At 34.7% G+C, this 22,487-nt stretch overlaps 1 protein-coding gene across 1 annotated transcript; it reads right to left on the bottom strand.

Moving 5' to 3' along the window:
* Positions 1–1,726: 1,726 nt before the first annotated feature.
* Positions 1,727–21,294, bottom strand: LOC117341425 (nephrin-like). Its single transcript, XM_033903272.1, has 10 exons — positions 21,010–21,294; positions 15,686–15,991; positions 8,656–8,988; positions 7,971–8,261; positions 7,672–7,791; positions 5,134–5,170; positions 4,096–4,166; positions 3,504–3,528; positions 3,053–3,132; positions 1,727–2,845 (listed from the first exon to the last, which is right to left on the bottom strand). The coding sequence occupies exons 2-10, from the start codon at positions 15,948–15,950 to the stop codon at positions 2,799–2,801; spliced, it is 1,269 nt and encodes a 422-aa protein (XP_033759163.1). The 5' UTR covers positions 15,951–15,991; positions 21,010–21,294; the 3' UTR covers positions 1,727–2,798.
* Positions 21,295–22,487: the final 1,193 nt, after the last annotated feature.

The raw sequence follows: 22,487 nt of genomic DNA, 5'->3' as shown, positions 1-22,487 counted from the left end.
TTGAGATAATATGCAAATGCTGGGATATAAAACAGTCAACATATGTACTATCGACAATCTTCAATTTAAAGTCACATACAATAAAATAGTGTTTAAAATGTTTGTTTGTGTCCTTCTCGTCAAATTAAGTATCACGTAAACAATCTATAACTAAGCAAATTAATAAGTCGTAACACTGCATATATCAATACGAACCAGTAAGTCATGTATATAGATGTGCCTCTTTTGTTACAGATGTTTCCTTGTCTTTTTCAGCTGATAGATCTCTGCGTTAGGGATTAGCCATTATATGGGGAGTCGGGAAGTATGGCATTAAAGTAGAGAACATTATGTTTCGATATCTACATATTTACACGTGAATCTGTCTATTCCAAAGACTCTCTTTAATTTGCCATTACTCTTTTATTCAGAGAGAGAAAAATCACCTCGAAATACGAAAAGGGAATTCTTGTTTGATTGTAGATGTAAAAGTAGACAAATTGAACATAAGCTGTTTTCTGGGTCAAATTATCAATTCCTAACTGGCTTTAATTAAACTGCAATCTATCATGAACGAGGGCAATTAATGAATTCTACGAAGACATTCTCTGTTATAATATTAGTTTGATCGTTGTTATTGCATAATGCGTTTTAAATAAATTGAATATCTCCCTTGTTTGAAATGTAAAACTTATCAAAGGCTCTGTTACTACAAGTAACGCGAGATACAATTAATACAACATCAAAGATGTGGGAATTTGCAGAGTGCTATGTGATGTCAAGTCTAAATGACGTCATTGTTGACGCCATTCCAGATGGGGTTCTCCATACAATTATGCTGTCATCAGGTACAATTCCAAACAAAAGTAATGTCGATAGTGTCGTTTTGCAAATACCACAAACTGTATGTTGCAGAAGTGGAACAAAGCAGCTACTTATTTTGTCGTACCTCGATCTGAACTTGAAACTTAAAACGCTTTACAAGGAAGAGAACATGTAGTTCTGATTGTATAATACTAAACGCGATATGTTAACTAATGGGTATACCTGTAAAACATTGAAATAACGTTACTCGTAATAACGAGATAATCTCCATCATAAATCATGTTTTCGTTCTTAATGCAGAACTATATAATCGGCTTTTGTAATACACAGTAGTTATAAAACCCGGAGTTTTGGTGCACTTCCGGTCAAATTATACCGTTTAAATAACAGAGGGAAACTTTATTCTCCACGGGGTATCCTCCGGGGTATCCTCCCAACGTGTTGATATACTTCCGGTTTCCAATGAAAAACCTTTTGGTTATCCTAACAACCAGCTAGATAAATCTTAATGAAAACAAAAACAATCAAATTTAAATCTTGTATTTCCCCGTCGCGATAAATAAATGAAGGCAGGAGAGCCATCCAATATCCGTTCTTACAAATACAGCCTACCCAATCATGATCTTAGTATACGGACAGCTAAGTAAGAGTTATACTTTATAAGAGTCATGTCTGTGTTGCTACTGTTCACACTTCCGTCTATACTGCTGGCCACCATTACAGCTACTCTGTTAAACCTCGATATTCGGTCAACCGATTTTAATACGGTTTGCGACATTCTTCTTTGGTGGTTACATACACTAACATATTTTAACATGGTGTTTCGTTCCGGTTACACTTTAAAGATCTCCTTAAGAGCTACACTATGGCAACTATCTTAGAAAATCAGCCTTATAAAATGTAGTCAAAAAGGCAACACGGCTTTGTTTTAAACGGCATTTTATTCAACACAAAAACCATTATAATCGGATCGGAAAAAAAGCAAAGCTTAAATCAATTTCTTTCACAATTTCATAGAACGGCTAATACCACTTTAGAATAGTAACACCTTAATATAAAATGAATAATAACAAAGTTTGGCATAGTACATAATACACTGCAAGTTATATTGATATTAATAAGTTATTACAAAATAATATCCTCGATTAAAAAATTACATGCTTTCTACTTAACACACAACATGTTTATATTCATAACAATTAGAGATATATATTCATGTTTTTCTTTACATGTATATCACCACATGTACAATAACGTTGGCGTTTACGCACTGATGCAGGTGTAAACCATCTACACGTACTCACTTTTATAAGCTATTCAAAAGTAAACAAAAATAGAAATAAATAAATACTGAACAGCAGATAAGTGAAAATGTACAACTAAATAGGCCATTTAGACGATTAATTACTCGTTACATGTCAATAAATATAACGAGCTATGATGGCTTATGTGAATCAAGGTTTTGTTTGTTTTTGTTTAACGTCCTATTAACAGCCAGGGTCATTTAAGGACGTGCCAGGTTTTGGAGGTGGATTAAAGCCGAGTTCCCAGAGATATACCACTGGCCTACGGTCAGTACCTGGCAACTACCCCTCGTAGGTTTCGAACTCGCAACCCAGAGGTGGAGGGCTAGTGATAAAGTGTCGGTACACCTTAACCACTCGGCCACCGCGGCCCTTTAAGGTAAGATAAATAATGAGTCCTTATTATGATTTCAATACAAGCTCCATTCTTTGACCTCCTTAGCAAATACATACACAGATACATTGTACAAACAGACTTATATTCCTGCATTTACTTTGGAATATCTACTTCATACAAAATAACGCATATTTAATGAACAGAAAAGAAATATCAACCGCATAACGGAGAACAAAATAACCAACAACAAAGCTCATTAAAAATGTTGAAGTATAATATCTTGATTTGTTGTTGGTAGTCACGTTATGTTTGTCAAATGGACCGTCAACGTTCCTCACACCTGACTAAACATTTCAGCGCTGTTGTATTATGGTGTTTACGTAAGTGGCATCGGTGTGCTCTACAAAATATAAACAGAACACATGAACTGTATGTGATTTCTGAAATACGATTTAATGAATGAATATGAAATATTTATAGTGACTCTGGTAATATTGAACAGGATTCAATTCCGCGCAAAATATAGAACACCGATTATTAATTAGTATTGATCGATGTGAAATAGGCCGTCATGCTTCGTCTGTGTATAACGTAATCATTAACTTACGAGGTTTCTTCGACAGATCATCATAAATGTTAGGCTCAGATCTAACTCCAAGCGTCTCATACGTACTGATATTGGGGGAACTGTAACGGAATACATGTTGAAATATACTTATGCTCATTCACAGCGCGACCAAAATAATTTCAACATATTTGGCATGGTTTCTGTAAAGAGTGTTAATCTTAGACGATGTTAGTTATTAATCCAGTTTCAATTATATTTATTCATGCTTTCCTTCATTATGGCAAAAAATTGCATAAACAAGCAAAAGATTATTATTGTTATGAAAATTAACTATGACAGTCTGGATAATAAAGGTTTGCGACATTCGTCTTTTTTCCTGCTCAAATAGATCACACATTTACGAAATAAACTGTATATTGTAGTTCCAATACACACTTCATGTGTGAAAATTAAAACTATTTCTAAATCAACATTTCAATAAATTGGATACCTATCTGATCCCGCCATATTTCGTCCTGTTGAAAAATAAAAAATTAAAAGATGCATCTTGATATCATACATTATAAATATTTCAAACAATACTTAATATTATGGTGTTTTTTTAAAGATCAATAATAAAGGTAAATGAGAGCCAAATTTCCGGAAAGGCAAATTAGTCAGAATCAGTTTATATCGTAATACAGATAAGTAAGTAGTAGCTATACTGTTCAGAATACACAGGTAGTGAAACTTATTACCTTTGATACTTATTCATCCCTTACCTTGGTTATTATTGAACTGATCTATAGCTATAGGTTATCACCTTTAACACTAGAAAGGTCCATGAATTGTATGGGGATTTTCAAGAAAAGATATACAAATGCCCCTATTAACAAATAAATGTGTTCACCTCATGGTGAGTTTGGTGGTAGAACTATGAACATGCCAGATAGTATAGCGTTAAAGAAATATTCATAACATAAAACAACACTGTGCTGCAGAACACCTGAAATTTGTATGTGAAAAGTGATTTATTTTCGGATTTATTCTGTGAAATAAAAATGTATAAATAGTCAGAGAATTGTACATATTGACATGATTACCTGATGTCTGTAGGTCAGTATAAATAGACGATGGATCTATATTGGTTAGGTCTAGATCTTGGTATACCGTCCTGAAAAGAAAATTTAGGTATCGATGCTGATATTTATCATCGGCATCTGCATCCTGTTAGATTTTATAGACAAATATATATTAGAAATGCACCTTTGCTTAGACCACATGTAATCCGATTTTAGTATGAAAAGGATTTAAATATGAGGATCTTGACGCAAAGCGGTTGAGTTATCAGACGATACCCCGACTGGGGATCCATTTTATTATCTTTAAATCCTTGTCACACGACAAAAGGATAACATAGTGAGTATTTAGGGATTCTAAACCAAGGTACGATATGAAAGTGTATACATTTGATATTTCAGTGGGATTGGATTGAAATTCGGAGTGGATCGAAGCTCACTGCGACTTCCGACTTTTAGCTGGTACACATGTTTAAACGTGTGTATACTTGTAAGTAGTTCTTATATGTTACTTGCATACACGTTCTAAAATGATTTTCATTTTTTATTTGAGTTTTTCATAAAGTGAAGACTTTTTTTGATATATTTGCTAGCCGAGTTTGATCCTTTTACCATGAAACTCAGAAGTAATATATTTTTGGCAAAAAATAAATAATCAATGTGTTGATTTTTTTCTTCAAATAATTCCATAATCTTATTTCCAATATAACGATTTCGATTTTTGCCTTGCACAGTCAATGAAAAACTGTCCAAGGTATATAACACTACTGACATATGTAAAATGAATCCACCGGTTAATCCACGGGTACCTGTAAAGTGCAGTATGTTGTTTTTACACCGATGAGATTAGGACACTAATGCCTATGAACAGTCTATTTTTTTTCCTTTTTCAATGTTCCATTTTTCATCTCGCTTGATTGCGTTTCGTTTCACTTGATTTCGTTTCGTTGCGATAAATACATTTTGGCGCTTACAAGATCATACTATGATCACATGTTAATTAAACAGGAATCAATTATTAATGCGCAAGAATTGAAAGGGAAATGGAAACATGTTCCTCACCTGCTTTCTGGATTAGTCGTCTGATGACCTAGTGAACCTTAAAAGATAAGATATGTGTTCAGTATACAGGCGCATTTTTTAAAAAGATGATCTAATGACTATAATCAATTAGTTTTACAAATGATATGCGCACAGACTACCTTGATTGGTTTTCTTTGTTAACAAGTGGTATGTTAAAAATGTTTAAAAAAATTAATTCGAAACATTAAGAAAGAAAAGAGACATCTTCATTAACTACATGTTTATCTAAAACGCTTGTTATTTGTTTGCTACAATTTCCATTGACACCCAGACTATTTCAAAACTATCTGATTGATTGATGGTGATCAACGAAGCTTTTAGGTCATCTGAAACGAGACGAAGTCTCAGATGACCTATATGGTCCCTACCCCCTAGGGGCCTGAGGGGAGGGGCGAAAAGGGGACAAAATGATTAAAATTTCAAACATCTCCTCAACTTCCAGATAGAAAGGTCTTATACTGATGTTCTAAATCATTACTTTGTTAACATTAACAGCATGGGATAACAATTTGATGGTATGCACATGTTGGCCCTGACTGACCCCCAGGGGTTGATGGGCGGGGCTAAAAAGAGTCAAATTGACAGAAATTTAAAAGATCTTCTCAATACCCATATATAATAAAATCAAATACTTTACATATATGGAAGGGTCCTATCGTGCTCTACCAAACTTGTGAAATTCATGACCCTGGGGTCTCACGTTTGCCCCTGTTGAGGGGATAAACTTTAATATAGTTTATATTGGGAAATTATATTTTTGACTATCATTTGTTTCATTTCTATTGTAATTCATTATGACTTGGTTAACATAATCAGCATGGAATGACAGTTTGATGGTTTACACATGTTTGCCCTGACAGATCCCATGGGCTGATGGTCGGGGCCAAAAAGGGTCAAATTAGCTGAAAATTCATCAATCTTGCTATAAAGACCCAAATAAGATAAACACAAATACTTAACATAAATGGAAGGGTCAGAAGGTGCTTCAACGAAATGGTGAGTTTCATTACCTGGGGTCTCACGTTTGCCCCTGGGAAAATCACATTTTTGACTGTCTTTTGTTTCATTTATTTTAGAATTATTATAACTTGCTTAGCATTATCAGCATGTAATGATGTTTTGATGGTATGCACATGTTGGCCTTGACCGACCCTTAGGGGGCGGGGCCAAAAACAGTAAAATGAACTGAAATTTCAAAAAAGTACCTTCTCAATACAGAAATAAGGTAGAATTCAATACTTTTCATAGGTGGAAGGGTCTTAAATTACTTTTCCGAATTTGTGAATTTCATGGCTTGGGTCTCGTGTTCATCCCTTTGGAGGAGGTACCCTTAACTGTTGTTTATATAAGGAAATAATATTTTTGACTTTGGAATTAGCAGTTTTTGAATTTTTTTTTCTTTTGAATTTTAAAATTAATTTTGAACTCTCGGATGAGTTGCATTCAGAAACTAACTTAATAGTGCTTTAGTTGATGCGGTTTGGATATATCAAATATTATCAACTTTTTCGATAATGAATTACACTAAAACAAACTTTCATGTGTATTTGTTATTGTAAAATAGTCACATGCTGATGAACAGGAAATAAAATAAAAAATAAATGCATCATCATTTTTAGACTTGGTTATATATTCGGAAGCAATTCTGGACAGAGTAAAATATCATACGGTCTAACTAAGGTGTTACTCGCACATATTAGTTCATTCTATGATTTTAATGAACATCTACATATATTCCTCTTAAAATGCTAATAACAACTCTTTCTGAATGAGCAAGTAAGTGTGTGTATTGATAATATTTCTATTTTGCTAAATCCTATTTGGAAGTACACATTTATGTTTCGGTTAATCTCATTTACTAACAGAGTGTGTAAATGTCTCTTTTGCATGCGTTAATATAGGCTTGGAATACGTAATAACGTGTTGGGTTTTTTTTTTTTTGGGGGGGGGGGGGGGGGGGGGCTGCGTGTTTCGATTTACGTTATCATGTGTTTTTTCGCGTTTTTATGTGTTTATTTCGAGTTATTACGTGTTTCGATTTGCGTTATTTCGTGATAATATGTTATTATGTTATATTTAACGGGAAATCATTCAATTTTCTTTTTATTGTATATCATATAACCTGTAAACCAAAATTGAAAACATCGCAAAATTAATAGTGTCTAAGAATCAGTTATTACTTCATCTCTTTGGGACGTTAATCCACGTTTTCTGCTGTTATTGTTATCGGAGAATCTGTGCATGAATAGCTAGCGTCAAGTGAGTATTTTATCAAAAAGCAGTCAGAATATATCAAAAATACAGCAAAATAGCCAATTTATCTATCGTCGCTTCGACTGGAAAAATCAGCAAGTTTCAACGATGTAATATAAAGGTTAGGTCAAAAACAGAAACTTCACTGCATAATCTTATAATTTCACTGCTCATAGCTGCGGTGAAAATATAAGTTTTATTAGATTATTACATTTCTATATTTCACTGGCAAAAATGCAATAAATACATATATGTAAAACTAACCTTTTCTACGTTTTATTCTCCAAAATAGTAAACCTGCAACGGCTATGAATGTCAAGGTTAACACTGATCCTGCAACACCACCGACTACAGGTCCAACACATGATGGGGTTTCTGTATAAACTAACCTCAACGATAGATATTTGTAATCATGGGTTTCGTCAGGTCATGTATATGCATGATTCAGGCAAATATAAACAAAATAAAAACACTTTTACATTATCGAAGCTATGAACTATTTGAAATTGAACATTCCTTCACATTATCAAAGAATTGTCTAATGTAAGACATATTGTGGTTACCTTTTGTTGTTTGGTTAAGATATACATAGCCACTCCGGCCAATTTCGTTTTCAGCATATAACCGAATAAAGTATATTTGTGCAGTCTGAAGTCCAGTGATTTGGTAGGACTGGGTCGGTTCATGGGTATCAGGTATTGGATACAAGTCACTGAAATCCTTTGCAATGTCTGACTTGTATCCAATGATGAAGTGTTGTTCTGCTCCACCATTAAAGCGCGGTGTCCACTGTACATTAATACTACTGATGTCATGGATCAGCTGTACGACATTGTCTGGTGGTAAGGGTGGACCTGTTGTAATATTAACAGTTACTAGCACGTAAAAAATGCACCTACACAATCGAACGCTAGCGAATTAAATATCAAACAAGCCTCACCATAAAGAGATATTTATTCCAGATTGGCTTAAGTAAGACATTTTCAACTCAATGCAAATAAGACTTGATTAATGTACGCGAGAGTATTATTATATTGTCAGATATAGTGAGCGGAATATTTTAGAAAATAAATAGATTATGATTGTTGGATAAATATTAATACCAAATAATCCCACAGTGTTAGGGCTTTCTGCTGACTCAAAGAGACCCGCCAGGGGAAATTTTGTTAAGCAAAGGCTAATTCACATTTTGAAAACGTGAACTTAAGTGGTCACAATGGATACGCTTACTATCATTTTGAAACTTACTTGCAGATTTAAAATCAATATGAAAGCTTGTATTTCCCAGTCTGTTTTCTATCGTCACTGTGTAGTTGCCAAAATCTTGTTCCACTAGGCTGTGTATGATTATTGCTGCCACGTAACCTTCGACCTCAGTCTCAACACCATAGAATGGCAAACTGATTGACCTGACATCTACAGATGTAACAGACTTATCAGGGGTAGGTAATCCATTTAATCCTTTGGTCCAGGTAACATTATCTATGACCGCCGGTCTGCTGTAAAACTCCACCTCAATAGTAATGTTGTTCCCTATCTGTCCCTTGATCAATGCTGTGTTGGTAGTTATCACAGGGGAAGCTGGCATTTATAATAGAATTAAGGCAGAGCATGAGTAGTAAATGTAAACGTGAAGATAATTATTTGCATATCTCTGTCATACAGGAGGCGTTCCATGTCTGAAGGATGATAGCAAGAATTAAAAAGTCAAATGTAGTTAACCTTCATTACTTTCTTCATATTCATAATTTTAACAAGACATTTAAAATAAATGTCAACTTTCATTATTTAACTAAAATCTAAACTCTACAATATTACGTGATGCATGTATGTTTTCTGCAAATAAAGCGCCGCTTTGATAGTTTTAGTCGTTGTACTTTTATAGTATGAACTAACAATGAAAGCAAAGTATGAACTAACATAATGAAAGCAAATTGAGCGGCGTCTAAAAAAGATATGCCCATTTTCAGTATGATATATCTTGCACACAAACGTTTTGTTTGAGAGAGGTCAGCTGTGTCCTTTGATCATTCACCTTAACCGACGAATACCGATTTTGTATCACGAGTAGAACTTGGTAGTAAAATGTCATGTTGATAATAAACAGGAACATTTTTCATTGGTTCCTGGTTCTTGTGACATCTTGTACACAAACTTACTATCGATGAAAGGACGGGCGCAGGGATGCCTAGTCAACATTATTACTATAAAACGCCCTTATCACAATATTTGGTTTGGTTTGGTATGTTTTTGTTTAACGCCCTATTAACAGCCAGGGTCATTTAAGGACGTGCCAGGTTTTGGAGGTGGTGGTAAGCCGGAGTACCCGGAGAAACAACACCGGCCTACGGTCAGTACCTGCCAACTGCCCCACGTAAGTTTCGAACTCGCAACACCTTAACCACTCGGCCACCGCGGCCCCCTCTTATTACAATAAATCCATTAAAAAAATAAAAGTTCAATAATTGAACAACCTTGATTTAAACGGAGACGCAATTATCTCAATTACCAAGAAAACATTTTACATTAAATCAGATCGTATATACGGAAGAACACAATATAGAATAAACCATAATGTCGTTTAAGCGAATCAGTAATATGAATGTTCGACTTCGTAAAAATTTCGACTTGATATAGTTAACAACTTTATGCGAGGTTAAGTGGCAATAACATGACAATCTTATTGTTGTAATAATCGCAGGTGGTCTAAAACTAATATTGACAATATTATGTCAATATCAATAATGAAGTGTTTACAGTTGGTTATTTTTATAATATATGTATAAGTTTTCATGTTATTTACAAACATACTCTTGTGTAACAATGATTATATGATGTAAAACATTAATATCAACCATACAAACAACCGCTTACTTAGTTTAGCGTGCAACCCCTTTTGTTATTGATGTTTATATAAGGATTTAACATTTCTATATACAGTGCGGTAGCATATAGCGGGCATATCCCTTACTAAAATACATGCTGGTCACAAGCTAGAAACAAGCTAGAGACTAGCTAGTTTGAAGCTATCAAGCTCGCAATTAGCTCGAAATATGTGCATGGTATGGTAGTACTAGCTTGCAAAGATTTCAGCGATCATTTTGCGAGCTTGTCTCATTCTGCAATGAGCTAGTCACGAGCTTGCGCGAGCTAGTTGCAAGCTAGTCACTTTTCTGTTTATTCACAAATAGCTAGTCATTTTCTGTTATGCTCGCAACAAGCTAATTTGTTATCACTAAATTTGAAGGTTTTCATACTTACAAAACTTGGATGTATAGTTTACCAATTATATATATTCAACATGAGCATGCCTAAAACTTCCTTCTAATATTCTGTCTGTAAAATAAACATCTCTAGAAAGGTAAACTATTAAACCATCTTTCAATTCCTCTTTTGTAATTATAACACTTTTGAAAGAGGCAGCAAATTGCCAAATAAAAACTACTACTTAGAATAAGATTAACTGTTAAATTTATTCAACATTTGTTTAATTCATGTAACTGAAAAGATGTGCAAGTTACAATATACTCAAGTATATATAAGCTTATACATGTATCATGGATGTCAGCTCATTCAAATTCACTAAAAAAGTTTTCAATAGATCATTTAAAAAATTGGTACCAAAATCAATTTCAGACCTCCTGTAAGAAAACTGCATCATGTTCGATGTGATCAATTGTACAAAACTCCTTTCTGTTATATACCGTTAATAACTGAACTAATGCATCTGACAAAAGTCAAGTGTTTTTTTCACGTAAATTTACAGCAAAAAAATAAATAATAAATAAAAAATAAAATTACAAAACAGTGGAAATAATAATATCAAAAAAAAATATCTGCAACTGATTTAACTCATTTAATTGACATATAGTATAATACAAACCCGTCCGATCAGATTAAACAACTATCAACACGTTACGTAATCATTATCGTAATGTGAACAGTCCACGTGTGTTAAAACATTACAATGCCGTAAAGTCTAGATGTATGTGTCCGCGTGCTAAAAACAAAATACTTCGCATCAGGAGCGTTAATTAATTAGCAACAGTCGAATGATATATATATATCGTATGACCATGCTTGATTGCATTACCTGTGTACGTAGGCGAGTCTCGCCTGTACACAGCTGATGTGCAAAATAAATGGCAGAAGCGGCCCGATTGGACTTTAGGGCCGCTTAGGAAAATACGATTGTAACGTTATGCATATTGTGGCTTGTACAAGCATGTTATGTTCATATGTTTGAAGAAGTAATCTTTTAAAAAAATAAGGCAATAAAACAACAAAATCGAGAATATTAAACACGAATATCATCGACTGGATTGAGATTTTGAACAGATTCCGTATAAGCTTACCGGAAGCGAGATTTTAGCGGGAACTTCGGGAAGAAACAGAGGACTAGAAGACGGTATTTTGCGTTTTAAACAAATCACGTTTTAGACTGAACATGTTGTGCTGAAGAAGATCGACTAATGGAAAAACAATTTCACCGTTCTTGATGTTTATGGTGTGCAATTATCAAAGGAAATCTGTGTGCAGTAAGTTTACAATATTCTATTTGAAATTGAATTTTGTCGTCGGCTGTCAGTGTCACCTGTCAGTAGGCCTACTGAGTATATAGCTACATACCATTCGATCCTGTTACACCATTTAATTATGAGTATTTATATTAACTTCATAGGAGTGGTCTTTATTGTTTTTGAGTTTTAGTCATGTATTCACCGGTAATCACAGGCCATGCACGTACAGCCGATCTAGATTCACTTGCACATATACCGACAGCGAGTACACACGTGCGGTACGGTGTTTGTTGACACACATAAGGGGTCAAATTAAATTAAGGACGCATTTTTATGTGCATCCATTTCACATTCTGGCGTGACGTAGTTTATTTCTGAATTCAAAATCATTGATTTAGATTAAAAACCTGTAGGATGATCATGCTGGCCTAGATCGTTTTTGTGCGCGTTTTTTCCCCCATATTTCTACTAAATGAGTTCATCGGTATCTATATTAAGATCTTAATAATTAAGATACTGCTTTAAGTTTTCATTCACACCTGATCATGTTTTGTCAAGATGATTTAATCAATATTAGATAATTGTTGTTCAATTATTATAATTGTATTCTTTTGCAATCACATTATCACACTTACACCAGTTGATGCTAATACAGGGCATCCAGTTGACCCCTGAGGGTATGTTTTTGACTCCCAAAATTGAGATCTGACTCTTGAGTTTGAAGGGACATGTCTATTTGAAATATGTTTTGACCCTTCAGATTGTTCAGAAATTGTGATTTGACTTCTGAAATTGCAAGAAGTCAAGGGTCAACTGGATGCCCTGCTAATACAAATTGTTATATCATAGAATTTCATGTATTTTCAGGTTTCTATGTCCAGTCTTCATACGTTTTCATCGTATACTAGAGGAGTCTGACCAGTTTTATGGCTTAAAAGCTAGCAAGTCCAACAGTCAAAGACAAATGAAGTGAACTGAAAGACACAGGGACTGATTATTAAAAGTACTGATGTACAGAGGTCTAACTTGCTGTCAAATAACTGTTGATGATAATGTAGAAACATTATTATGAATCTTGAAGATGAAGTGTGTGTGCATGGATAGGATGCCAGAAGTATACTGTATATATATCATATTTTTGACAAAGGCAGATATATTACACAAGGAATTCGCTGGATAACAGGTCCCCAATTATGTGATAATAAACTTTGACCAAACTTGTGATCATATAGTAGACATTTCCTCAAAGGTTTTAATTTATGGAACATCTTCAAGAATTTATGGTCCACTTTACTGTTAAAGATCATATATTACATAGAATAAATAAAGATAAATCAATTGTGGATGTCATCTCCTTGTTTTAATTATGTACAAAATATGAAGTAAGCATTCTGCTTTTTTATTTTAATTTCTGTGTCAGAAAAGGTACTCTTCAGCTCAGTCTTGTGTTGAATTTGGAATGTGCTGTATCCAACTATAAATTGGAATGCCAGTGGTAAAATCTGTCTGTATTCAACTGGTAAAGGCATTGGGGTACTCAAATGAAATATAAATCTTACATGAATATTATAGAATCAGCATGTTGCTTTTTTTTTCTGTTTGATTATGGATAGATTTGTGTGTGTACAGAATTAGTGTTTTATTACAACATGCATTCACTTGTGCATTTACATATTTTTTGCAATCAATTAAATTAAAACCAGTCTGGATTAGTCTAGACTAGTCCAGAATTGTCTTCACTAATCCAGATTAATCCATTGTATAAGTCTTGTAATATCCATAGATATCCGTGAGGATTTCTCTGGATTTTACAAGATTTAAGGAACAGGATATCTTGGAATATCCAGGGAAATCCAGACTTTCCTCATCTCTGTTGAGTCCATACTAATCTCTGGATAACCCATGACGGTATTGGAACTGGAAATCTTGGAATATCCAGGAAAAAATCCAGACTCTCCACCCTGGATTTTTCCCTAGATATTCCTAGATATCCTGTTCCAATACCGTTGTGGGTTATCCAGGGATTAAATCTTGTGAAATCCAGAGAAATCCTTACAGATATTCTATTGATATCACAAGACTTGGATTACTGTTGATTATCCGGGGATATCCTTGGATATTTTCGCAGGGTAAGGAGGCATGTGTTACATCAGGACTCATGCAGGTTAATGTATGTGTGCTGAGAGCTAATGCCACATGCTAGTTGCAGGCTAGTCGCGAGCTTGTCACTAGCTAGTCGCGAGCTTGTCACTAGCTAGTCTCGAGCTTGTCACTAGCTAGTCGCGAGCTTGTCACTAGCTAGTCTCTAGCTAGTTGCGAGCTAATTGGTAATAATCATCATGCAGTGTTTTAGTTCGCAAGCTAGGTTTAAGCGCGTAAAAAGGTTCCAAATACTTGCAAGTGACTAGGTAGTGAAAGCAGCGTGCGACTAGCTTGCTGCGAGCTATTTTGACAAGCAAGTAAATAGCTAGTTTTTTCTGTTTGGGATCACCGTATATGCAGTCAAAATGCGTTTCAAAGTAATCGTTGAAATACCGCGCGAAGAAAATAAAAGTCAGGACGTTGCAACATTGGCAACTACGACAGCTGTGGAATATTCACAATCTACAATTTGGTCTCAGATTAACCTTGGTTGCCAACCACCGCGTATATTGATTCATATTAAGTAATGACGAGGTCTAATGGTCTAGATGTACGCTTCAGCCACTTGTTTTTAGCATAAAACTTGTGGAGAAGTTAAAAATGCTCTGATGCATTTCGTAATATTCAGTCACTTGACATAAGCCTTTTGTACAAAACCGTCTAGTTGACGTTCCGTAAACGTCAGAAATAGACGTCATAAGTATGTTAACGATTCCCGCGCTTATTAATTCGTTTTCCCTGCATATACGCTAATATATAACCAATCAGAGTTTACAAGGCTGCAGATGGGGGAGAAGTAAATACAAATAAAATAATCTTCATGTGACAGCGATTATTTTGAAGTCGGTTGGTCGTGTGAATGTGTAAGTTAATAAATAGATACATGCATTTTATCACCAGTAATACGATAAGTTCAATCAAACAACCAAATCTATCAAAATAAAGAATGTAGGTTTCAGTTTGTACGATCTGTTTCCTAAAAATATATATACAGTATAGATATTCAAATGTAAGCTTTAGAGAATGGAAGACTATTCCTATAAGTACTTTTTTCAATATGATAATTATTAACCAATAAACCTATCACATGGTGGATGTGCTGTTATTAGCAAAGGATTGTAGTTAGTTAAATAAACCAGCATTGTATAACATAGGCGAGAATTTTTAGACTGATTTTTTTTTTCAAATGTGTAAATAGTGTATTTGACTGTCCTTATTTAGTTGAGCATATATGTCTTTCAGTACCTGGTCGTAATCTACGATCATCTCGCTCCGTTCAGTTTTACTGTCAGGGAAGTCGCATACATGTTTGAAAGTATAGTATTTTTTTTTTAAATATGATTCAACGTAATTTTAACTCCTTTAAGCTTGTTCCAGACTGTGATATATTTTTTGCTCTTGCTATGTTCAAAGAACGACTTAAGCATGCTGTTTTCCACTACCTTAATATCTTGTATACATTGTACATAAGTCTGTGTTACATGCATAACTGGCTGTGATAAGTTATACTTTTGTTGTATATGTTATCCATTCTGTAATCCTGTAGATCTGTAGAATTAGAAATAAATAAATAAATAAATAAATGTAATTGCATTTGCTTTGTATTGTCAACTTACCCTCTACAACAAAAAATACAGAGCCAGAACTGTAGTAGGACAGAACAGGTATATTGTTGGTGGCTGTACAAGTGTAGTACCCGGTGTCCTCGTACCGTCTGGTAACGCCGGGGTCAGGTAAGGTCAAAAAAGAGTGCGTGGTGTTGTACCTTCCGCTTAACTGACGTATCTCTGTACCGTCTTCCGTTGTATGTCGCCACTGACCAAACTGGTAGGAGTCTGGGTTACCATCTGGGACACACGTCAACACTCTGTCTGCTGACATATAGGTGGCGTTGGTGTAGCGGACATGTATATCAGGGGGGTCTGTAAATTAAATTACATTTTCGTTTAATGGTTGTGAACTATATAATTTGACGATCAATACATCAAATGAAAGAACATCTCTGAACCCATCCTTCTACTAATTCAATTTCAATCTGTTTGTTTTGAAGTCAATGTAGAGATCCAACACATTTTCTAACAAGTTTTATATTTGAAAGTGATTAAATTTGATGAATCATTGTCCTTTGTTTGCAAAAAAATTATATGATCAAATGATAATCATCTTGGCATACATGCAATAAAACCATCTGTCGGTAAATACACTATATCTTAATTCGTCATTGTCCAAGATTATCTTTCTAGAGTACAAACATAAAACGGCTATCCTACACGAATATGTACTGCAAAATACCAACAATACCAAGTGTATGTACAAATGTATGTTAAATGAGATAAGAAATCCGAAAATGTTATAAATGGGAATCAAGGGAAGATTAATGAAAGTTAAATGGTAAATTGACAATGTAATGAAGTGACATTTACGAATTTAAAGAAAATTCTATAAGAAAGAAAATCAAGAATGTAAGAAAAAACATCACTGACATTTAGGGGAATGCATAACTAATTTTTTTCATAATCTTATCGCCATCAATACACATGATTTATCATGTCAGTTAATCAAAGCACCTTAAGTAATTAGTAATTTTTTTAATTAACAGGAGGTTTGATTCTTTGAAGTGTTAGATGCACGTGGATGTTCCAAATCAATAAAGTTTGTTTATCTGACCGCAACAATGAAAACTTATTTATTTGTCAATATCTAAAGTAAATCAACTTAATGGTTATTTGTTTCCTTTATTTACAAATAATATATTACCCAAATATAACCTCATCAGAATTACATGCAACAGCACCAACTATCGATAAAAAACAACAACATTATAATTCGCTCTATGTCGCTAAAACGCCACAAACAAACCATTGTCTGTGTTCATCTTGCCCGAGGACAATAATGAAAATGTTATCCTAAATGAATGTTTACCACAAAATACCAACAGCGATAAGTTAATGTATGTCTAAATGCAATCAGAAATCCAGAAAAATCATTGACTTGAATAAAAATAAATGAACGTTAAAATGGTAAACTGACAATATGATGAAGTGAAATATACGAGTAAAACAGCATTATTTCAGCAAGACAATTCGGAAAGTAAGAAACATGCATAAACATTTAGGGGAAAACATACCTTCCATCATAATGTAATCTGGTTTTTACTTTAATCTAATCGACATCAATACAAGAATCACAATGTCAACTTATCAATGCACCTTAGCATTAGTAATTAGTAATTTGGCAGGAGGTTTGATGTGATTCATTCTTTGAACAAAACTGTCAAATGCATTTAGATGCTCTAAATTTTTCAAGTTTTGTTAAAGTCTGTTTTGTATTTTAGTAGGACTTGTCCGGACAAGCCTCAACCAATCAGAAGTCGGTTGCCATTTTGAACAAGAGGCCCAGAAGGCCTGTATCGCTCATATGGATTTTAACTTCTTGTTACAGGTGTTAACACAATCCGATTAACATACAGATCCTCACCTTATACTATTTTGTCAACACAGGGACAAATAATTATGTATTCACAAAGGCCTAGCTATGTGACACTTCAAGTTAGCTTCATAATATTTTACCTTTTTAAGACTTGTCTGTGTACAAAATTTAATCAATCAAACATCAATTTACTGAAATTTTTGAGTACATAAGATTCAAACAACACTTTTCTGAAGGGCATTAATTTTGTGAATGTACACGTAGTTTCCTATTGAATGGTTCGCACATTCAAAACTTTTGTGGATGTATGAATGCATACATAGTGTCATGAGATTCAATAATAACAATTGTTACAAAGGGAAATTTTGGTACCGATAATATATGTTTTGATACAAACTACTTATAATATTACAAGGGGCAATAACTCTTTTCGCTTCTGTAATTTGTGTGAGCTCTTGCTGATTAATGTCTTTCATCAAACTTGGTCGATACTTACTCTAGTTACCGTGTTCACAAGGTTTAGGACTAATTCTGCAAATTACCACATGTTTGGCTGCAAAGGCAAAATTTCACTTTTTTTTTTTTTTTTGTGACTGTTCTTGTTTGACTCCTGCAATATGGGAAACTGGACACAGTTTGCACTTGCGAGCGCATGTTTACCAGCTATATGATAATATATATATGATAGGGAAGCAAATTAAAGTTTCACAAACTGAACCTTAATCTCAACAGCTTACTCCATAACTACAGGATATGAGCAAGTCTAAATGAAGGGCAAGCGGTTCTAGGATTGCAATTTTATAAAAGCTGTTGAAGCGAAAGCAATAAAAGAGTAACACCGTTTTTATGAAATATGCAGGCAATTCTGAGATTAAGGAGGAGGAGGAGGAGGAGAGGAGGAGGAGGAGGACACTAGACGGAAGGTATAACATATTTCATATGTATATATGTTTAGAATTCATCTGTTCTACATTTATTTGCACTTTTTGCGATCATGTATGACCTCAAGTGATTGAAAACAATACAGTTCTTTATGACTATATATTGCTATTCACTTACTTTTTTCTATTTCCCCCATTTGTTCTATGCTGAGTATCCTACTGCTCTAGCTCAAGGAAAATCATAATGATTTTTCTTTACGAAATTAGAATTCGCACACAAGAAAGTTTTTGAAGAAATTTGGTTCTAATTCAATCCATACTTTATGACTAGTATATCAATTTAAAATACTAACCCCTATTTTCCCTATTGTGCCCAACCCCAACGGCCTCAGGGGGGAGGGGGGTTCAGAGGCAATATTTATACAAACTACAAACACATCAATTCCATACTTCATGGCTAGTTGCAATTTAAATGACTAAGCTATATTTCTCCTATTGAGCCCCAAACTCTGTTCCCCTTCCCAGAGATGTTTTTGACCAAATCTGGTTCTAATTCATTCCATTCGTTATGACTAGCAGCGATTTAAAGACATTACCTCTATTTCGCCTATTAAGTCAATATTCATACAAATTCTGTTCCCCTTTCCCAATGATATACCACACCAAATTTGTTCGAATCATTCATAACTTTATGACTAGTAGTGATATAAAGGATTAACCTCTTTTTCCCCTCTTGGACCCCGCCCTTCCAGCCTCTTGGGGTCAGAGTCAATATTTATATAAACTCTTTCCCCCTTCCCCCAAGGATGTCCCTGACCTAATTCGGTTAAAATCCATTTAGAACTCTATTTCCACTACTAGTTGGCCCCGCCCCTCGGGCACCTGAAGGGTCAGAGTCAATATTTAAACAAATTCCTTCCCCCTTCCCCAAGAATGTTCCTGACCAATTTGGTTCAAATTCATTCATAAACTTATGACAAGTAGAGATTTAAAGGATCAATCCATATTTCCCCTAACGGGCCCCGCCCCTCAGGCTCCTGGGAGCTTAGAGTAAAAACTTATACAAACTTGGTTCCCCTTCCTCAAGGATCTTTCTGACCAAATTTGGTTCAAATTCATTCATAACGGACGTGCCATGGCATAGGCTCACCGGCTCGTCGGGCCAGGTGAGCTAAAACAGTTAGAGTTGTCCGGACAAGCAATCAGAAGTCAGTTGCCATTTTGAAAAATGCATTATCGTAAAAAATATCGGGATGCACAACCACATGCTGAACTGATTATAGATGTCAATTAGATGAAATCGGAGCAGTTCCTTAGTGGAAGTTGTCCGGACAGGCCTCAACCAATCAGAAGTCGGCGGCCATTTTGAAAAATGCATTTTCGTAAAACAAATATCGGGATGCACAACTACATGTTGTAGTGATTATACGTGCCAAGTTGTGTTAAAATCGGAACAGCACTTTAGTATGAGTTTTCCGGACAGGTTTATGGGACGACGGACGGAAAGACAGACGGACGGGCCGATTCCTATTTGCTGTCTTAACTTTGGTACGAGGGGTTTAACAATAAAGTTTCCACAACATTTGTTTGTATTTTTGAATATAAAGAAACACCAACTTACATATCACTTTTTGCAGGATATTAAAAATATGATGTTAGAATTTCTATGAGCGAATGTATTATTTGGCTGGTAACTGACAAGGCACGTGTATTCTGTCAGGAGATTTCCAATCGGTATCACAGGCTGTGTATTACTGCATTAAAATCTTCTCCCTTGGATGTTTACTATTCTCGGAGTCTCTCTTTTCCCCCATTACAAGCACCTTTATCTTTTGGTTTTTGTCTTACGTTGTCTCTATTTTTCAGGGAGCAGACATCATTCCCTGATGGTATCCCTTCGCTGTTATCTAATATCTACCTCATTGAGTGTCATGCTTTCTAACATTTATATTTATTTAACACTGGTGTTCCTAACCAACTACAACATTTGATTTGGAAAAGAGTTTTCATTTTCTACTACACTACCCATTCATTTTATAACTCTGTCTTCCATTCTACCACTTCTATCAGACACCGAATGTTTCCCTTCCTTTTACTATATCTTACACTGTCCTCATACTTAACCATTTGATATCATAATAATCGGTCTGAATATTTCAGCGTTTATACTAATTTCTAAACCTTTATTAAATTTCCGCACTTTGACCATGTTTAAGTCATGTTAACTGTCCCACACATTTCATTTTGATCGCTTTACATGCATTCATCAATGGTGAATGTATACATGGTACAGACATCGGTAACATCATGTAATAACAACTGTTTTTCCATCAATTTTTATTGCTTTCTAAAATTAACATTCTCTATTCTGCATAAAAATTAAAACATCAAATGTATAACTGTTTTTTTCTGGCGTAATAGCATTGTCACATATTACAAAATTTTGGTTCAGATGTGGAAGTAAAAAAAACAAATCTATAGTATTGTTGATTAGAAATGCTAACCAGTCTGGTGTTGAGTGGTCAAGGCACATTATCTTGTGTGTGACTACACTTCTACACTCCCTGGTAAAGTGCCCATATCCTCAATTCAACTAAAGCGATATATTAATTAAACATATCATCACTCACAGTATATGTCAATGACGAGACTGTCCACTTGACTTCCAATAGAGTTCACCGCTGTACACTGGTACGTCCCTTTGTCTGTCCGGTGTGTAGACGGTATTCGTAGGACACCGGACGTGACGTCAGCATCAGACGGAAGTAGACCTCCACTCTGGACCACGTTATAGATGACGGGGGAGGATTGCTGTCCACGTCACATCTGATTTCAAGCTGTCTGCCCTCTATCACTGTCACTCCCGGTGTTGGAGTTCAGTGTCAAATATGGTCGGTCTTTGTTTACATATAAATAAAAAAAAAACGAACGTTTAGCATCCAGAAAAATCAGAGACAATAAAAGTATCATACATGTATGGATCCTACTATATGACATCGCATCAATAAATCACTTAAGATCAGGTGCTTTTGTTATCATGAAACTTGTCTCTATTCTTTTAAGCTTTATTCAAATCAAACACTAAATTTGGATTAGAATTTGTTTGTTTCAGAACAACAACAATATGTTTTCATTCCTCATTCATTTACGACTGTAATTAGATTGACCTTTGAAAATAATGTCTTGATCATTAACCTAATTTTAGTACCATTGATCAAGAAATGTTCAAAACATATGATGAACAATATTGACAGTTGTTAATGACCGGTATAAATCATGTAAACAGCATATATTCACATCTTACTGAGACCAGAACTGCATAAAAGACTGCAAGACTACATATAGTGGACTAAACAATTACAAGATTCTTGCAGAGGAGTTGATGTCATATAAAGTGTATATGTAACCCCGATGCCATTTCGACTAAGTTCCATAACCCAGATCAGAGCATTTTTACATCATCACAATGTCCTTTTGTCATTATAGGTTCCTATGGGCAGTTACATTTTATTCCGTCTGAGACAGTGGAAAGTCATAAACGTATTTGAATATTCAATTCATTAAGAATGAAAATGGACGGATTTTCCTATTCATATGTTTGATATCAGTTGGAAACGAGAGCACCACAAAACTGATCACAATACAAACGCAACAGATTCGAAAGAAAAATTAAAAGGGAAATTCTTTACATAAATGTAATTGATAAGAGGTAAAATACAAATATAGGCTGTTAAAATAAATCTAATCCATTACAACACATCAATTCATAAATGTATCCGCATTATATTTTACACCATATTTAGCTGTATCGCACATGTCAATGAAAATGATGAAAGAAAAGACTCAAAGAGTATCAGAGAAGCACGTAACATGTATATGTATACCATATAAAGTCAAAGGCAACTGTGAGATTTGGAGAGTTTGTGAAACTATTTCGTGTCAAATTGTCTAAATATACAGTGTATAATGTTATCAGTTAAGAGGGCCATGGTTATCTTTTAACTTGGCACAGCTGCTCCGTTGTACAATATGCACAGCTTAATGTCTAACCAATGACGTGTGTGAAACCACAAAGACATAATTGAAAAACTGTCTCTTCTCTACAGAA

Source organism: Pecten maximus, chromosome 13, assembly GCF_902652985.1.
Source record: "Pecten maximus chromosome 13, xPecMax1.1, whole genome shotgun sequence".
Classification (NCBI taxonomy): domain Eukaryota; kingdom Metazoa; phylum Mollusca; class Bivalvia; order Pectinida; family Pectinidae; genus Pecten; species Pecten maximus.
Note: the sequence above shows the minus strand (reverse complement) of the source record. Positions and strands in the feature narration are given on the sequence as shown.

Excerpts from the sequence above, each read along its gene's own strand:
- LOC117341425 (XM_033903272.1), bottom strand. The coding sequence starts at position 15,950 with ATGTCAGCAGACAGAGTGTTGACGTGTGTCCCAGATGGTAACCCAGAC. Across the intron at positions 7,792-7,970 it reads TCTTAACCAAACAACAAAAG|TTTATACAGAAACCCCATCA; the intron begins GTAACCACAATA and ends CGTTGAGGTTAG. Across the intron at positions 5,171-7,671 it reads GAGAATAAAACGTAGAAAAG|GTTCACTAGGTCATCAGACG; the intron begins GTTAGTTTTACA and ends TTATCTTTTAAG.